The sequence below is a fragment of the Schistocerca cancellata genome, chromosome 9 (assembly GCF_023864275.1).
Source record: "Schistocerca cancellata isolate TAMUIC-IGC-003103 chromosome 9, iqSchCanc2.1, whole genome shotgun sequence".
Lineage (NCBI taxonomy): Eukaryota > Metazoa > Arthropoda > Insecta > Orthoptera > Acrididae > Schistocerca > Schistocerca cancellata.
In genome coordinates this window covers 312,107,959-312,125,441 of record NC_064634.1, presented here as the reverse complement: position 1 = coordinate 312,125,441, position 17,483 = coordinate 312,107,959, and the positions used below count along the sequence as shown (strand labels likewise).

Sequence of the window (17,483 nt, the reverse complement as noted above, 5' to 3'; positions counted from 1 at the left end):
GGCACAGCCATGGGAACGGGTGCACGCTGACTTTGCTGGCCCCTTCCTCGGAACTTATTGGCTACTGTTGATTGACGCCTTCTCGAAGTTTCTGTTTGTTGTTCGATGTCCGTCGCCCACCACTGCGGCGACGATGCTGGCTTTGTCCAAAATCTTTGCGCTAGAAGGTCTTCCATCCACAATCGTCACGGCCAATGGCCCTCAGTTCTCTTCGCAGGCCTTCCGTGATTTTTGTACTGGACAAGGGATTCATCATGTTACAGCACCGCCCTTCCATCCGCAATCAAATGGGGAGGTCGAGCACCTTGTCCGCACTTTCAAAAGCCAGATGAAAAAATTCCTTAGTGATTTTTCCACAGATGACGCTCTGCTGCAATTTCTGAGTTCTTATCGCTTCACACCTCTGGGTGATTGCAGCCCTGCTGAACTCTTGCATGGCCACCAACCGCACACTCTACTGCACCTGCTTCACCCTGTCAGGCCTTGTGCTGTGTCCCCTAGTGCGGGAAAATACTCGGTGGGCGCCGACGTGTGGGCACGAGGGTATGGATCTCGCCCTAAATGGATTCCAGGGGTGGTCAAGGATCTTCGCGGCCGCCGGCTTTGTGAAATACGTATGGACGATGGCATGGTTGTTCGCCATTATGACCAGATGTGCCCATGAGTGGTGGCCACACTGGTGCCACCACCCCTTCCTTCACCACCACCAGCCCGAGAATCCAGTCCTGTCGCTGCTGCTGATCTACCGTACGTGTTGATGCAGCCGCCGTCGCTACCGTTTCCGAGTACGCCGGAACCGGCCCCAGTCGCGACACCGCCTTCTCCGGGACCGATCTCGCTGGAGCACACCCCCAGGTCCAAAACACCTATGGATGCTGCTCCGAAGTTTTCACCAATCATCTCATCCAGGAGGCACGTTCCACGCACGAGCTTCCTTCCTGGACATTTTCGACCATACTCTCGTGTCTCTCCGTGGGATCTTCTCGGGGCCTCACAAGAGGCCATGGATGTCTCCACACTGTCCATGTCTCCAAGGAAGTGAGTGTTTTTTTTTTCAAGGGGGGAAAAGTGTTGTGACAGTGCCACGACATTTAACAGTGCCGCCACGACAGTACGCGCAAACGGCGATAGAGGCGCTCCGCAACTCAGCTGAGCGCGGGAGCACCACCTAGCTATGAACGGCACCGGCCGCATGTCACAGCATGGCAGTCGAATAAGAGATACTGAGTTGTTATCATGTAACCAGCTATTGTTTCTAAGTGCGTGTGTTTGAATATCCACGCAATTATTGGTGATTAAAGGTTATAACACCTTCAATGTTAATTTTTGATATTTCTTGGTTACATACATTAAAATCTAATCCAGATTTAATAACTGAGCATACACCCTTTGTCTTATTTTTATGGTTTGAAATTAACCTGCTGCTTTGACTACTCTTTTAAATACAGTTTTATGAATGTACCTATATCCAGTAACACCCATGAAGTACAAAGGACCATTAGTAAACTAAAGAGTAAAATGACCTGTGGATTTGATGGTATCCTGACAAAATTATTAATATGGTGCTAATAATGTTGTCTCTCAACCTGTCCCCATAATCATTGACTCCTTTGCAACTGGCATGTTTCCAAGAAAATTTGTCAACAGTAATACCAGTTAATAAAATATGTGACAAATTTGACAATAGAAATTTTAGGCCATTACCATTATTACCTGCATTTTCAAAAAATAATTGAAAGAATAATGTCTGATAGATTGCTATACTTCCCAAACAAAAACAAAGTTCTTGCAAACACACAGAATGATTTCAAAAAAGGCAAATCAACACAAAAGGCTCTCTTCAATTTACTGAAACTTGTTTACAAAACCACTGAGGACAGTGAACTAATTTGTGGGTCGTTTTTGGAACTTTCCAAACCTTTCAAGCTTATAAATTATAATCTGCCACTTTTAAAACTATTTAATTAAGGTGTCTGATGTTTCCTGTGACTGGTTCATGTAATATTTATCTGACAGTAAACAAACAGTGCAAGTTTTTCAGAATTATGATATGTACCACACTGAATATGAAAACTTAATGATGGGGTTCCCCAGGACTCAGTTATGGTCCCCCTGTTCTTGGTTTTTATTAACGACTTATCTTCAACAACTGATACTATATTATTTGCTGATGAGTCCAGCTTCTTTAGAAAAGGAAAGAATGATGAGTTGCTGCATAAAACAGACAAAACAGTAGAAGCGGCAGAAAAATGATTTAAAGAGGACTGTCTAATTGTTAACGACAAGAAAACTGTATGGATTAACTTCAACCACATAAATAATAAAATTAGACCAATGTAAAGTTTACATTAGGACATAGCCAAATTCAGCAAAAGAATCACATAAAATTTTTAGGGTTATGGGTGGATGAACACCTAAGATGGGGAAAACAAGAAGAAACACCGAACAAAAAATTAACCAAATGCTGTTACATATTAAAAATGCATAAAGATTGTTGCAATGCTGAAACAGTGTTAAGTGCTTATTATGCCTACATGCATAATCTGCTACGGTATGGTATATTAACCTGGGGAAATACCTCTTTTGCAAAGCATGATTTTAAACATCAAAAGAAAGCTGTTAGATTAATAAAGGATGTTGCTTCCAGAGAATCATGCAGAGGCATTTTTAAGGAATGAAACTCATGATGCTACCATCCATATTTATATTTGCAAGTATACAACAACAACAGGCTTCATTAAGAGCCATAGAGTGTTTTCTGCATGGAACAGCGAGATCCACAATTATTAAACAAAGAATAGGGATGACTACCAAAAAAACGTACACAGAGAACCAATATATCTGGACAGTTTAATTGACAAACCATAAATCCTCTACAGAGCATTGACAGATAACACCAAAAGCATACCAAACATTGATAACTAAAAAATCTATTAATAAACAACAGCTTCTACAGCATCAATGAATATCTGGAATATTGCTCAAATCTGTAGGTTCTGATTCATAACCTCTCTCAACAAAAATTCATAATTATCAAAGTATTATGAAGTAAAACTAATTTCCTTTCACTAATGTACTAATGAGCCTAATAATGTACCTATCTTTTTTGCCATATATGAGGATATGAAATTCTATATGTTGTTATGCCTATTTAAATACAATATTTTATATTTTAGTAAAATCAACCAAGACATTTCAGCAACTTTTCAGCAATATGTCTTTTTTCTATAGGTATGTACAAAATTTTATTTTCTTATGCCTAATTAATTAGAAAACTGTTTATGTTACTACATTTGTGAAAATGTGTTGATAAGAAAACATCTAGCCTTGATGAAATATTACCACTTACATGTGACTTTATTTTGTACATGAATACAAATACAGGGTGTACAAAAAGTCTGGGAACACTCAATTATTTATTGCATGAGAACTAAACATTGTACAGATGTCATACATATTGCATTTTGTTTGTGTAATCATTGTTACTAACTATAATCTGTGTTGTTTAAACACTTTAACCTCATGTATCTGTTTATATAAGATTTAGTTTGTAAGCCTCATGACCATTTACATATGGTTATTACTGTAATAACCTGACACATTCTACATCCTAGTGATGCACCCACATAAAGGATCTAAGGAACATGAAAATAAATAAATAAAATAAATACACTCCTGGAAATTGAAATAAGAACACTGTGAATTCATTGTCCCAGGAAGGGGAAACTTTATTGACACATTCCTGGGGTCAGATACATCACATGATCACACTGACAGAACCACAGGCACATAGACACAGGCAACAGAGCATGCACAATGTCGGCACTAGTACAGTGTATATCCACCTTTCGCAGCAATGCAGGCTGCTATTCTCCCATGGAGACGATCGTAGAGATGCTGGATGTAGTCCTGTGGAACGGCTTGCCATGCCATTTCCACCTGGCGCCTCAGTTGGACCGGCGTTCGTGCTGGACGTGCAGACCGCGTGAGACGACGCTTCATCCAGTCCCAAACATGCTCAATGGGGGACAGATCCAGAGATCTTGCTGGCCAGGGTAGTTGACTTACACCTTCTAGAGCACGTTGGGTGGCACGGGATACATGCGGACGTGCATTGTCCTGTTGGAACAGCAAGTTCCCTTGCCGGTCTAGGAATGGTAGAACGATGGGTTCGATGACGGTTTGGATGTACCGTGCACTATTCAGTGTCCCCTCGACGATCACCAGTGGTGTACGGCCAGTGTAGGAGATCGCTCCCCACACCATGATGCCGGGTGTTGGCCCTGTGTGCCTCGGTCGTATGCAGTCCTGATTGTGGCGCTCACCTGCACGGCGCCAAACACGCATACGACCATCATTGGCACCAAGGCAGAAGCGACTCTCATCGCTGAAGACGACACATCTCCATTCGTCCCTCCATTCACGCCTGTCGTGACACCACTGGAGGCGGGCTGCACGATGTTGGGGCGTGAGCGGAAGACGGCCTAACGGTGTGCAGGACCGTAGCCCAGCTTCATGGAGACGGTTGCGAATGGTCCTCGCCGATACCCCAGGAGCAACAGTGTCCCTAATTTGCTGGGAAGTGGCGGTGCGGTCCCCTACGGCACTGTGTAGGATCCTACGGTCTTGGCGTGCATCCGTGCGTCACTGCGGTCCGGTCCCAGTTCGACGGGCACGTGCACCTTCCGCCGACCACTGGCGATAACATCGATGTACTGTGGAGACCTCACACCCCACTTGTTGAGCAATTCGGCGGTACGTCCACCCGGCCTCCCGCATGCCCACTATACGCCCTCGCTCAAAGTCCGTCAACTGCACATACGGTTCACGTCCACGCTGTCGCGGCATGCTACCAGTGTTAAAGACTGCGATGGAGCTCCGTATGCCACGGCAAACTGGCTGACACTGACGGCGGCGGTGCACAAGTGCTGCGCAGCTAGCGCAATTCGACGGCCAACACCGCGGTTCCTGGTGTGTCCGCTGTGCCGTGCGTGTGATCATTGCTTGTACAGCCCTCTCGCAGTGTCCGGAGCAAGTATGGTGGGTCTAACACACCGGTGTCAATGTGTTCTTTTTTCCATTTCCAGGAGTGTAAATGAAATGCTGAGTCCACGTCACATTGAACTGCTGCACTACAGTGGGCAAACGGAGGTCTGACAAGACATGACTTTTGTTACCTTACTTTAATTTGAGGTCATTTAGTAGGATCAATATTACTGTTTAAATTGGACAAGGCCACTATCAGGTGAATTGTAGGACAATGTCAATAATGTAGGGATTATTTCAAACAAATGAATACAACAACAATACCTTGCCTGTATATCTATAACTGCCTTGTCTTTGTGCAAGTAAATACAACCTATGGAGGTAAACCCATGGCCATAACAAAATAATTCATTATACAATTAATACGCCATGTGCTAGGCTGGCAAAGACCCATAAAAGCTACAAATATTTTGGTCCATCCTACTTTAACAAATAATTTTAAAGTTCCCTTGCAGTAACCATAAATAAATTTATTACTACCTTTGCAAAATGGATGAGAAATAAAGGCTTTTGCACTGTCCACAGTTCAATGAGTGTGTGTTAAATGACCCACATTTTTTACACTAATGAATTACAAACAACAAAATGTATTATATGAGCATAACTCATGCTGAGAATATATTTTGTATTATTTTCTTCTACTTATTTTTGTCTATTTTTTATTTATTTAAGGACATCTATTATGTGTAAAAAATTGTCAAAGATGATTTTTTTTGACATCATCATCCAGGAAATAGTTTTTGATTCTAATGAAAGGTGCTTCAATAAGAGCACATATGTTTGCAATTGTACAGGAGCTTGTTGGCAAAGTAGCTTTGATGTGGAAGAGACACACTTTGGTGGATGCAGATGGTGCCTCAGTTATAACTAGATATTTATACTGTAGACTCTCAAATTATTACATGTTCCACATTTCTGTCATGTGCTGCAAGTACAGCAGAATTTTGGTAGGTACCAAAACACAGCAAATGAGGATACCACTGCACCTGAAATTGTTCCCAGGACATTCAGAAAACAGAGAAAACATTTCATGTGTTCTTACTCCCTCTCCTGTTGATATGGATGATTTGGGAACTGAATCAGAGTTATGAATAGTAGCTGCACACCAAGACATGCAATTTCATGACAAATTTTATAAATGAGTGTTACAGATTTCTGTAAGAATATTTCACATTTTAAATTTTCTTGATGTCTGCAGTACGCAGCCAAAATTATGCTTACATTTACTACTTTCCTTCTGCAATGAAGAGAAATAAATCATCCAAGGAAAGATCGCTGTCAGGCTTCAGCTTAAAAGTTTTGTTTCCAAATTAGTAGCACTCAACATGTGGCACCAGACATTGATTCTTTAGGGACAAAAAAGAGACATATATTCAGAATGAGTTAAGTCTCTAAGAACCAACAGCATCGTTTTCAGTGGTCGCATTATAGGTTTGTGCATTTTACTCATCGAGTTTGTTACATGTAAAGGGAACCACACACAAAAAGCTAGTGCACCCTGTTCAAGGAGTCCTGCTTTGTTGTTTGGAGTTATTATCAAGCAGGCTTGACAGCGAACACCGAATGATTTCGGAGACTCACTGCTGGGACTGCTACAGGTTGGTATAGCCAACACAGAAGTACGTCACAGATATCCAAGGGAACTCAAATGAGAAACTTTGGAAGAAATAAGACATTGTTCTCAAAAAGGCCCATTAAACTGTGCCACATCCATCAGATATGTCAAGCAGGGGTAATGAGAACAAGAGAGATTAAGATGTATACTGAGGCATACTCTGTTCAAAAAACGTTTAGTGTTACCCTTTTTTTTTTGGAAGTTTCTTCCTCGCTGCTCTTTTGATGACAGAAAAATCATTATGTAATGGAGGCAAAACATAGCCTGCATTCTCAGCACAGTTCAGTAGAACACATTGTGTTTTCAGTTGTGAATGGACAACTTGGTACAGTGTTTAGTCATTATGCCTTGAAGGGTATCACAAAGACGTAAGCATTTTTTCACTTTCTAGCAAGAAGGGTAGTCAGGACAGGAAGTAGCCCACCAAACTGGTGTGCTCTACAGCAATATCATTTGAACATTCACCTGCTAGTGTCAAAAACAAAACAATGAAGATCTGCTCTGTAGTAGTCACCTGCAGTCAAAAACTTAAGCTGATAACTACTACTTACAATAAGAACCCCAGGCAGAGTGTAGAAGAACTGCACACTGTCTTTTTGGAGGAACCTGGGAGAGCTGTATTGATCCAGCTAGTATGTTACCATCTCCACACAATTCATTTGGCTTTTAAAGAGCCATTACACACAAAAAATCCCCCTCCCAGCATACAATGCATGAAGAATGTGCATTAAGGGAACACTTGGACTAGAACCTGGAAAAATGGTGCTGGGCTCTCTTCATCAACAAGTATAGGATTCATCCGATGCCTGATGATCATCATGGATGAGTGAGGGGGCAGCCAGGTACCAATACACATGCAGGCATGCAGTCCAATGGGTTCAACAGGGAGGCAGGTCAGTCATGCTAAAGGACAGTATCCTGTACAGTTGTCAGACCTCTCTTTATCACTGCAAAGAATAATTTGAAGGCTGTGCAGTAACGGGACACGATGTTACGACTTATTATCCAGCCCTATGGTGATTCCAGTGATGGGTCTATCTATCCCAGTCAAAATATACAGCCACACCACGTCCATCTTGTGTAAACCTTTCTGCAGAAAGCAGTGATCAGCTGTAAATAATGACCTGAACTACCTGCTGGCAAGGTCCCAACTAAACACACTTGAGACCAGTTTCAGTACATTGTCACATGAATGCTCTGCACACACATTGTATGACATCAGAAGTGCTAACATCTTAACAGTGAGACACACTTGAGTAGCAAGATCTTCGCCACCTTGTGGAAACCATGCCAAGAAAAATCAAAGCATGCTACAGTGCACAGAGTGGAATAATGTGGCACTGAATGTTACTGAAGCACAGATTTTGATTCTGTGGATGTGTACCTTTGAACAGGAAATCATTATTTTGGTGAAGTGAGAGCTGTGGAGGGCCTTGTGCTCAAAGACTGACATATTACATTTACATCTACATGGACACTCTGCAGTCGACCTTATGTACCTGGCAGAGGGCTTATCAAACCACCTTCACAATCATTACACTTTTGAACAGCACATGGAAAAAATGAACACCTATATCTTCTCATGCAAGCTCTGGTTTCCTTATTTGATTATGATGATCCTTTATCCCATGTAGGCAGCATCAACAGAATATTTTCACATTCAGAGAAGGAAGTTGGCGATTGAAGTTTCATGAGAAGATCCTGCCCCAGCAAGTAACGCGTTTGTTTTAATGATGTACACCTTGAAATCTCTCTCATGTTTGTGACACACTCTCCCCTCTATTTCCCGATAATATAAAATGTGCTGCTCTTCTTTGAAATTTCTCGAGGTACTCCATTAATTCTATCTGGTAAGGATCCCACACCACATAGTGGTACTCCGAAAGAGGGTGGACAAGTGTAGTGTAGGAAGTCTCTTTAGTAGATCTGTTGCATTTTCTATAAGTTCTGCCTACAAAACACAGTCTTTGGTTCACCTTCCCCACATCATTTTCTATGTGTTCTTTTCAATTTAAGTTTTTCATAATTGTATTTCCTAGGGATTTAGCTGAATTTGTGGCCTTTAGATTATACTGATTTATCATTTAACCAAGATTAACTGATTCCTTTAGTACTCATGTGGATGACATCACACTTCTCATTATCTAGGGTCAACTACCAATCTTCTAAATCATTTTGAAACCCAAAATTATCGAATGATTAGCACTGGTCATAATTTGTAGATAGTGTACTTTAAATATGTAGCCTGCTGCAGCTGCTTCTGCCTGCTAATGTGTATCCTGTATCGTTCCACATCCCAGAAAGTTCTACTTCATTATGGAAGTTACAGAATGCAATGTGTGCATGAATGGTAGGCCTGGTTAGAAACACAGGATTTTCTCTCTTAATACTATCACGTATCATGTACGTGGTTTTTAACATGATTATTAGACACGGAAATGCTGTTTAAACACTATTTCTATATGATTGTTGGAAGAGCAGATATTATTGAGGAAAACTACGGTGTAACGTTTATATTTTATATGATTGTCAAATGAAAGTGGTCTGACAGTTTCTAAAGAAGAACTATAAGGGACAGTACATGACACAGCACAAACCATGCAACATTTGTTTTCAGACGTAGCTTAGCTTAATCATGCACAATATTCTATACAGTTCCAGTAAAACCACTGAGTAGCAAGTGAAAAACTGTATTGCACATGTGTCCAATCAGCCTCATTGTTTTCTCAGTCGACACAAACATAAAATGGTGACAATTTCACAGCAAAAGTTCGTCATTTTCATAATGGACACTTTTTCAGATGGCTAATGCTGTGCTGTTGTCCTTTGAATATAATTATAGTGGTAATGCTGTTCTTTAAATGCCAATACCACTTACCTGTGTTTCTGAAGTATTTGGAACAATGGCCACAGAATGATTCTTGGAAAGCTGAAAATGTTCGAAGAGCGTTGCGTCACCTCGAGGTGTATTCATTATGGGGAAGTTGGGATTTGGTATCATTATCTTGATGATTATTAATATTCCAAGTGAGTAAAGTGGCAGAAATACTTCCTGTAATAGTTACAACATTATTTGTAAAGACCAAATTACAATTTGTATTCATAACTTTTAAAAAAATATATATATCAGTAAAGCCAATTACATACTGCTATTGTCTTTCGTTTTTCTCTTTTCTTGAGCAAAAGATTCCTTATTATCATCGCCTTCAGCTGAGAAAAATAAGTTGAAGTTCTTTCCCCCATTGTTTCTTTTTCCAGGAAAAAATTCTTTGTTGGAGAGAATTGATGTCACCCTGAATATGAAAACAAAAACATTACAAAAACTCAACAGAAAATTGTTCATTTACATATTTAAATATTTAAACACACACAGAAAGTCCCACCATGTAGGGAACAGCTTAACTCACTAGACTACTGCCTTTCAGTGGCTATTGCTCAGCTGTAAATACTTTAAGATATAGATTAGATCTTTCAACAAAAAACTACTTTCATCACATTGTTTCTCTCTTCATTTGCACAAGATTTATATTTCTAAAAAGACTAATGGTGTCAACAGCATTAAAAAAATAGTTATAATAAAACTATCCCTTCAAAGAAAGGAAACAGCAAAGGGCAATCACTAAACTAGTGTCTTATGATAATAGGCCAATTTGCACATATCAAAAATTACTACTAAGAAAAAAAAATACAGATCTGTACTCCACTGATTACTAATGCTGCTGAAAGATTTTTTTTCTCTTATTTATTCTACACATCTCTTTGCATGTGAAGTAAAGAAAGATCCGAGGGTACTCTTCAGAGCTGGCAAAAATTACATTAAAAAAACATGCATCCAAATCAACAAGACTAATACATTTTGAAAATGAACATGAGTGTGGTATGCGATTCCTTTTACTGCAGCTCACTTCTATGCACACTGCCCCCCACCCCTCCCATAGAGAACGTCGTCTAGTATGATCTACCAGCGATATTTTCATTTCTCTCTACACTACTGATCTAGAGAAGCTTTTTTTTATATTTGGAGGGGGAAGGGGGGGTGGGGGGAAGATTGCTGCTGGGATGAAACCAACAACACACATTTCGCCACAAGTGACCTACATATCTGCACAAGTAGAAGTAATAGTTTAATGAGCAATTGTTCTGCAACTAACAACATTTGTAACTGGCATCGAGTCATTTTCAAAATCTTTGTTAAGTAAGTGGGGCTTTATGAACAGTGGTGGGTGTATTACAATCACATTACCACCACTCATTTTTTTCTAACTGGGCTCAAGCATTTCTTCAACTCTTTGAGGAACTAACGTTACCTCATTTAAGGCACCACACTGGTCTTTGCAAGAGCAAAGGAATTCAATTTGTGCTTTCACAGTGTTTATCATTCCTTCTATTTATTCACTCTGCAAACTACAATGTCACTCCAATTCCGTTGTCCTTTACTGTAATGTTATCTTGATGTGTTAGTACTACATAAATACATGTTTCATTACATGGCCACTGTCTAAAGTAGCACAGCCTCAATAGTGCAAAGAGCAGACCATTGTCTTACATATGCCTACATACATACTCTGCGAATCTACATGACAAACAATACTTAGCACTGTACCAAATGTTAGTGTTTATTGCCATTCCAAATATGCATGGAGAGTGGGGTAAAGGGGAGCTTTAATATCTCCGTGTGCACTATAATAAGTTTAACCTCAGTCACAGTCTCCACAGGAGTAACACACACAGGATTGAAATATGGTACTAGAATTAGAACATTATTGTAGACGTCAAAAAGTGGATGTAATTTGTATATCAGAGCACGGGCTAACTGAAGCCGAAATAAGCCTATACATTTTTGTTCCTCAAGGTTGTACTGCTGCTAGCATAATGTCCAGAAAACAGTAACAAAAATAGCAGAGTGAAGTAAAGAAAGATCCGAGGGTACTCTTCAGAGCTGGCAAAAATTACATTAAAAAACATGCATCCAAATCAACAAGACTAATAAATTTTGAAAATGAACGTGAGTGTGGTATGCTATTCCTTTTACTGCAGCTCACTTCTATGCACACTGCATCCCCCCCCCTCCCCCCCACTCCCATCCCATAGAGCACATCCTCTAGTATGATCTACCAGCGATATTTTTGTGGTGTCACCGCCAGACACCACACTTGCTAGGTGGTAGCTTTAAATCAGCCGCGGTCCGTTAGTACATGTCGGACCCGCGTGTCGCCACTGTCAGTGATCGCAGACCGAGCGCCACCACACGGCAGGTCTTGAGAGACGTACGAGCACTCGCCCCAGTTGTACGACGACTTTGCTAGTGACTATACTGACGAAGCCTTTCTCTCATTTACCGAGAGACAGTTAGAATAGCCTTCAGCTAAGTCCATGGCTACGACCTAGCAAGGCGCCATTAGCATTACATTGCATGTATCTAAAGTGTCTCACTTGTATCGTCAAGAGCGATGTACCACAATGATGGATTAAAGTTAAGTATTCCAGCAGCTATGTACTTTTCTTTATAGCATTCATTACGTATCCTGTTTCAGACCTAAGCAAGACTGCGTGAATTAAGCGCGTGCCCTTTCGGCTTCCTCGCCCTGTGTCTAGACTGTCTTGTCTAGACACAACAATTTTCATTTCTCTCTACACTACTGATCTAGAGAAGCTTTTTTTTATATTTGGAGGGGGGAAGGGGGGGAGGGAAGATTGCTGCTGGGATGAAACCAACAACACACATTTCGCCACAAGTGACCTACATATCTGCACAAGTAGAAGTAATAGTTTAATGAGCAATTGTTCTGCAACTAACAACATTTGTAACTGGCATTGAGTCATTTTCAAAATCTTTGTTAAGTAAGTGGGGCTTTATGAACAGTGGTGGGTGTATTACAATCACATTACCACCAACAATTTTTTCTAACAGGGATCAAGCATTTCTTCAACTCTTTGAGGAACTCAACGATAAGGTTATCAGTGCCCACCTCTCAGGGGTACACTACCCTGCCTGAAGTAGCACTGTCCATGCCGGTGGAGAGGCTTGTGTGTTTGCATGAAGTTCAGGACTATGTCGGCTGTGGGAACCTAAGGTCAGTACGGTCTGGGGCAATGGGCCAGACTAAGTGTGTCCCTCAATGACCTGTCATCCCACATCCATTCCTTGTCTTTTCCCAACTCCTCAATACCCAACCCACAGTACAATGCAATCTGTGCCGAGGGTGCGTGACACATGGGAATATGTGTCGTGAATGGAGCCTCAGGGATACCAGGTGACCTCCTTGAGTAATTAGCATTGCACCATGTGGGGTTTCCATGCTGTGGACCGATTAGATTCCCAACTCTCATCGGACCAAAATGACATGAAAGAAGCAATACTGAGGGGCAAGTTGAGATCTCAGACAGAAACATCGGGGCTGGTCCAGGACCCAAATTCAGGAGAGTCTATCTGGAACATGGTGCTCTTATCTTTGTCTGTGAGAGGTGGAAGTCGGAGAGAAGTCCCTGAAGGCAATGTGGGAACAGGACCTGAGGCTATTCTTGGGGTTCTCGCAGGTTGCCGTCAGGGAAATCAAAGACATCATAAGCGACAGTGGCAGCAAGATGGAGACTGAATGTGCTGCAGATAAATCTGCAACACAGTAAAGGGGTCACTGCTTCCATGAGTCATCTCCTGTGAAGACAAGAAGTGGACAGGACCTGATTCAGGATCCCTATTTATATAAAGGGGGTGTACCAGGCCTCGGCAGCACTGTAGGTAAGCTGGTTTATGCTGGAAATATAGGAAACTCCGGAACGTGCATTTATGTTAAAAATGGAATCCCCTTCACGTCAATGGCGGACTTTTGTTCTCAGGACTTCGTGACCATCAGGATGTGGCAACATGAGGAAGGTATCACAAGGGAGTTTTTAATGGCCTCAGCATACTTTCTTTACAAGGATAGTGCTCCTCCTCCTCCTCCTCAGGAGGTGGGGAGACTGACGGGAGCCTGTGCACAACAAGCTGACAAACTTGGTTGGATGCGATGCTAATGCCCACAACTTAGTGTGGGGCAGCACTGACACCGGCAGTAGAGGTGAGTACCTTCTAGAATTTCTTCTAACTAACAACTTGGAGATCCTCAATAGGGGAAAGGAATCTGCATTTAGGAATATAAGAATGGAAGAGGTAGTTGACAACCTTCAGTTCCCCTTTGATGAGTACTTATGTCAAACAATGGCATGTGGCTGTAGAGTCATCCTCATCAGACCACATGTCTATTAAGTTCAAGGTTGAAATGGGCATCAGACAGACCATGTTTTATAGGAATCCCAGGAAAATGGACTAGGAGGCATATAGGAGGGACCTCGACTCAGGCCTATTGGAAGTCAGTACTTCGATAAGGAATCCAGTAAAGTTTGAGGAGGTAGCAGAGGCAGTGACCTCTGCCGTCATGACCTCATACCGTAACAACTGCTCAATCACCAAGAAGTGCATGAATAGGAATTTATCTTGGTGGAGCAACAACCTGGAATCACAGAGAAAACAGGAATGAAGACTGTTTAACCTTGTGAGAAGAAAAGGACAATGGGCAGAATATTGGGAGGCCCTTGACAAATGCAATCTTGTAATTAAGCAAGCAAAGCAGGTGTCCTGGAAAGTATTCTGTGAGGAGGTAGAGGGTATGGCTGTTCAGGCCAGACTTCACAAAATCCTCACGAGGATACCAACTAATCCAGGGGGAACTTTAAGGAAAGAGGATGGGGAGTATACAAGGACAGCACATGAAACTCTGGAACTACTATTCAAGACTGATTTTCCTCAATATACTCTGACAGAAAACATAGACCAGGACGAGATCCCTGAGAGACACCAGTTTTCAGTTATTCGAAGGGAGAACTGGGAATCTGTCAGAGAATGTGTTGACCGTAGTAAAATCCAATGGACCGTGGGAACATTTTAACCATTCAAGTCACCTGACCCAGATGGAATTTTTCCAGCGCAACAAGCAGGAGTGAACTTAATAAGATTCCTATGCAGATTATTTAGGTTTAGCCCAGCAGCAGGAATCACTCCTAACATCTGGAGGTCAGTGAACGTTGTCTTCATTCCAAACCCAAGGAGAACTGATTATACCAAGGCCAAGGATATGAGAGCATTCAGTGTGTCCTCCTTTCTTCTTAAAACATTAGGAAACCTGGTCAACACGCATGTTAGGGAGAGGACGTTAACTAGGGTCCTTCTACACATAAACCAACAGGCATACCACCCAGGAAAATCGTGTGAAACTGCACTTCACCAACTTGTTGGGAAGGTGGAGAAAGCACAATATTTTCAGGAAATAGTCCTCTGCATCTTCCTGGATATCGAAAGGGCTTTTAGCAACACAACCTTAGAATCAATAGTTAAGGTTGCAGAGGTGCGTGGCTTGGAGACCACAATTTTCAGGTGGATTAGAGCCATGTTTAGTGGTAGAAAGGTAGAAACTACCATGACGCAAGAAAAAAATGTTAATCAACACCACCAGAGGCTGTCCACAACGAGAGGTCCTGCCTCTCTACTGTGGAACCTTGTGGTGAATGAACTCATTGTAGAATTAAACTCTAGACACTACTTTTGCCAGATATACACCAGGAGAGCTTATAGTAAAAACTAGGGCTTAAGCCCCAAGAGTATGTACTGGATATACACCCCAGAAGAAAGATATGTGATCGCTAATGGGGCTACAGTGTGGTGGAAAATGGTAGAACAACAGGTAGCTGCTAAGGAGCTTGCTACAGTGCAGAGATTGGCCTGCTGAGCCATTACAGGCTGAATTAGCAGCACACTCATTGCTGGGATGGGAACCATGCTGGACATGCCACCCATTACACCTGTGGGTAAAGATGGAGACAGCAGCTGGAGCACACAGGTTAAAGACTGGCAAAAACTGGAGCTCGCTGGGGTATCCAGGATCTCGCACTAAAATACTGAGTGAGACAGACACAGGTATGGTTGGGGAAATGCCAGCAGACTATATAATAACTCCCAGCTGCTTCAAAAAGCCCTTCAATGTAGTAATTGAAAGTAGGGAGCTCTGGGAGAACAAATTTCAACACTCTACTGGAGACATAGTCTGGTTCATTGACAGTTCGGAAACAGACCAAGGTGTTGGAGCCAGGGTATAAGGAGTGCAGCCAAGGCTGGAGAATGTAATGTCTCTAGGGAAGATGGTCATTGTGTTTCAAGCAGAAATATCTGCTATCAGGGTGTGCATGAAAGGGAATCTGCGGAGGTGCTACAGAGTTTGTAGCATTTTCATTTATTCAGACAGCCAGGAAGCCCTGAAAGCACTGGCAGCCTCTGCAAACAAGATCAAAGATCATAGCAGAATGTCACAAAGTCCTTGTGAAGCTAGGGGAAAGCAATAGGGTAAACCTTTTGTGGTTCCCAGGTCACTCAAGGGTTAGTGGTAATGGGCATACCAATAGGTTGGCCAAGTTAGGGACAATGACACCATTTATTGGACCGGAACCTGTCCTGACAATCACCAAGGCAATGATCAAAATAAGACAATGAGACTGGGCAAGGAGACAGCATATAGAATATTTGGCTAAGGTACAAAAGCAAAATCACGGCAAGGTATTGATGCCGAAACCATGTTCTAAGAGAATGCTCCTGGGTTTGAACAGGAGAGAAATGTAACTCAAGGTTGGACTATTGACAGGCCATGGGAATTTAAAAACACCTACGTACAAAGGGGATAACAGAAGAAGACCCCAAATGTAGGATGTGTGGTGTGGGTGAGGAAACCACATCACATTTGATCTCCGAATGTGAGGCATTGGAGATTAAAAGACACAGAATATTCGGAGCAATCAGACCTGAAGAATTGTGTCTTGCAAGGCACTGGTAAAGGACCTCCTTGCACCGTTCAAGAGTATTTGTTGGCTTTACTAGAGAGACAGGGAATGATACCACATGAACTCTGTTTCTGTGCAGGCAGCAGCGGGCTTGACCAATATTGTTTTTGCTTCCCTGATAAAATCAAATCAAATCAGTGCCCATATGAAATCAGTAGGAATGAACGTGCTTACAATGGATAAAATCTGAGAAAGGAGATAGAAAGCACAGACAATTCAAAAAATCTTAAAAGTCGTACCACATTCATTTGCTTGTCAATTAAAATTTAAGGCAAATCTGTCAGCAAATGAGCAGCCACCCTTTGGTCTGAAAATGAAACAGTCTGGTTAAATGTGGCATACTGTGACCTATATGCCACAAGCATCACACATTGGAGGATCCTCTTGCCAGAGCAGGAAGCTGTGCACCATAGGGCTGTGGCCTACACAAAGACAATCAAGGAGAACCTCAACCTGCCTGCATGGCTGGGAAGAAGTATATCGTGGCCCTGTTGTGGACTTCACTAGAAGCAGCTTATTATCTGTCACTTCTTCCCACTGTCGCACGACTCTGTACCTCAACAGTGATGCAATAGCATGCAGGGGGATGGTACATTGAAGTACCGAGAATCATGACATGCCTCCTTGCTTCTGCATCTGCCCATGGACCACAGCATCCAGCAGAAAGATACCTTCTTTCCCAGCCTTTGTAGGTGGAGGAGGGCATCCTGGAGATTCTGGACTACTTTATCTGCTGGGTACAAGAGCTGTGAAGGGTGAAGGGCACTATTCTCAGTGTCATAAAACAATGCTGCACTAAATTTAAAATTACCTTGGGCCTTTGCAGTAACCAGGGTAGCAGGCAATTAAAACTAAGGATTGGGGGTTGCACTAGCTCCACACTAAGTGACTCCAGCATGCACTGCACATGCATCCCAAACAGCGTTGGCGGTCATGGAAAATTGGAGAAAAGGCATTC

At 42.1% G+C, this 17,483-nt stretch overlaps 1 protein-coding gene across 2 annotated transcripts in view; it reads right to left on the bottom strand.

Annotated features, from left to right (window-relative positions):
- Positions 1 to 17,483, bottom strand: part of LOC126100161 (cholesterol transporter ABCA5-like) — a 337,905-nt gene that overhangs the window by 258,553 nt on the left and 61,869 nt on the right. For both annotated transcript variants that reach the window (XM_049910704.1, XM_049910705.1), the window contains exons 2-3: positions 9,809 to 9,954; positions 9,540 to 9,713 (exon numbers count right to left, since the gene is read on the bottom strand). In XM_049910704.1, coding sequence (XP_049766661.1) covers positions 9,540 to 9,713; positions 9,809 to 9,904 — 270 coding nt within the window. In that variant the 5' untranslated portion in view covers positions 9,905 to 9,954. The remainder of the gene's footprint in view (positions 1 to 9,539; positions 9,714 to 9,808; positions 9,955 to 17,483) is intronic.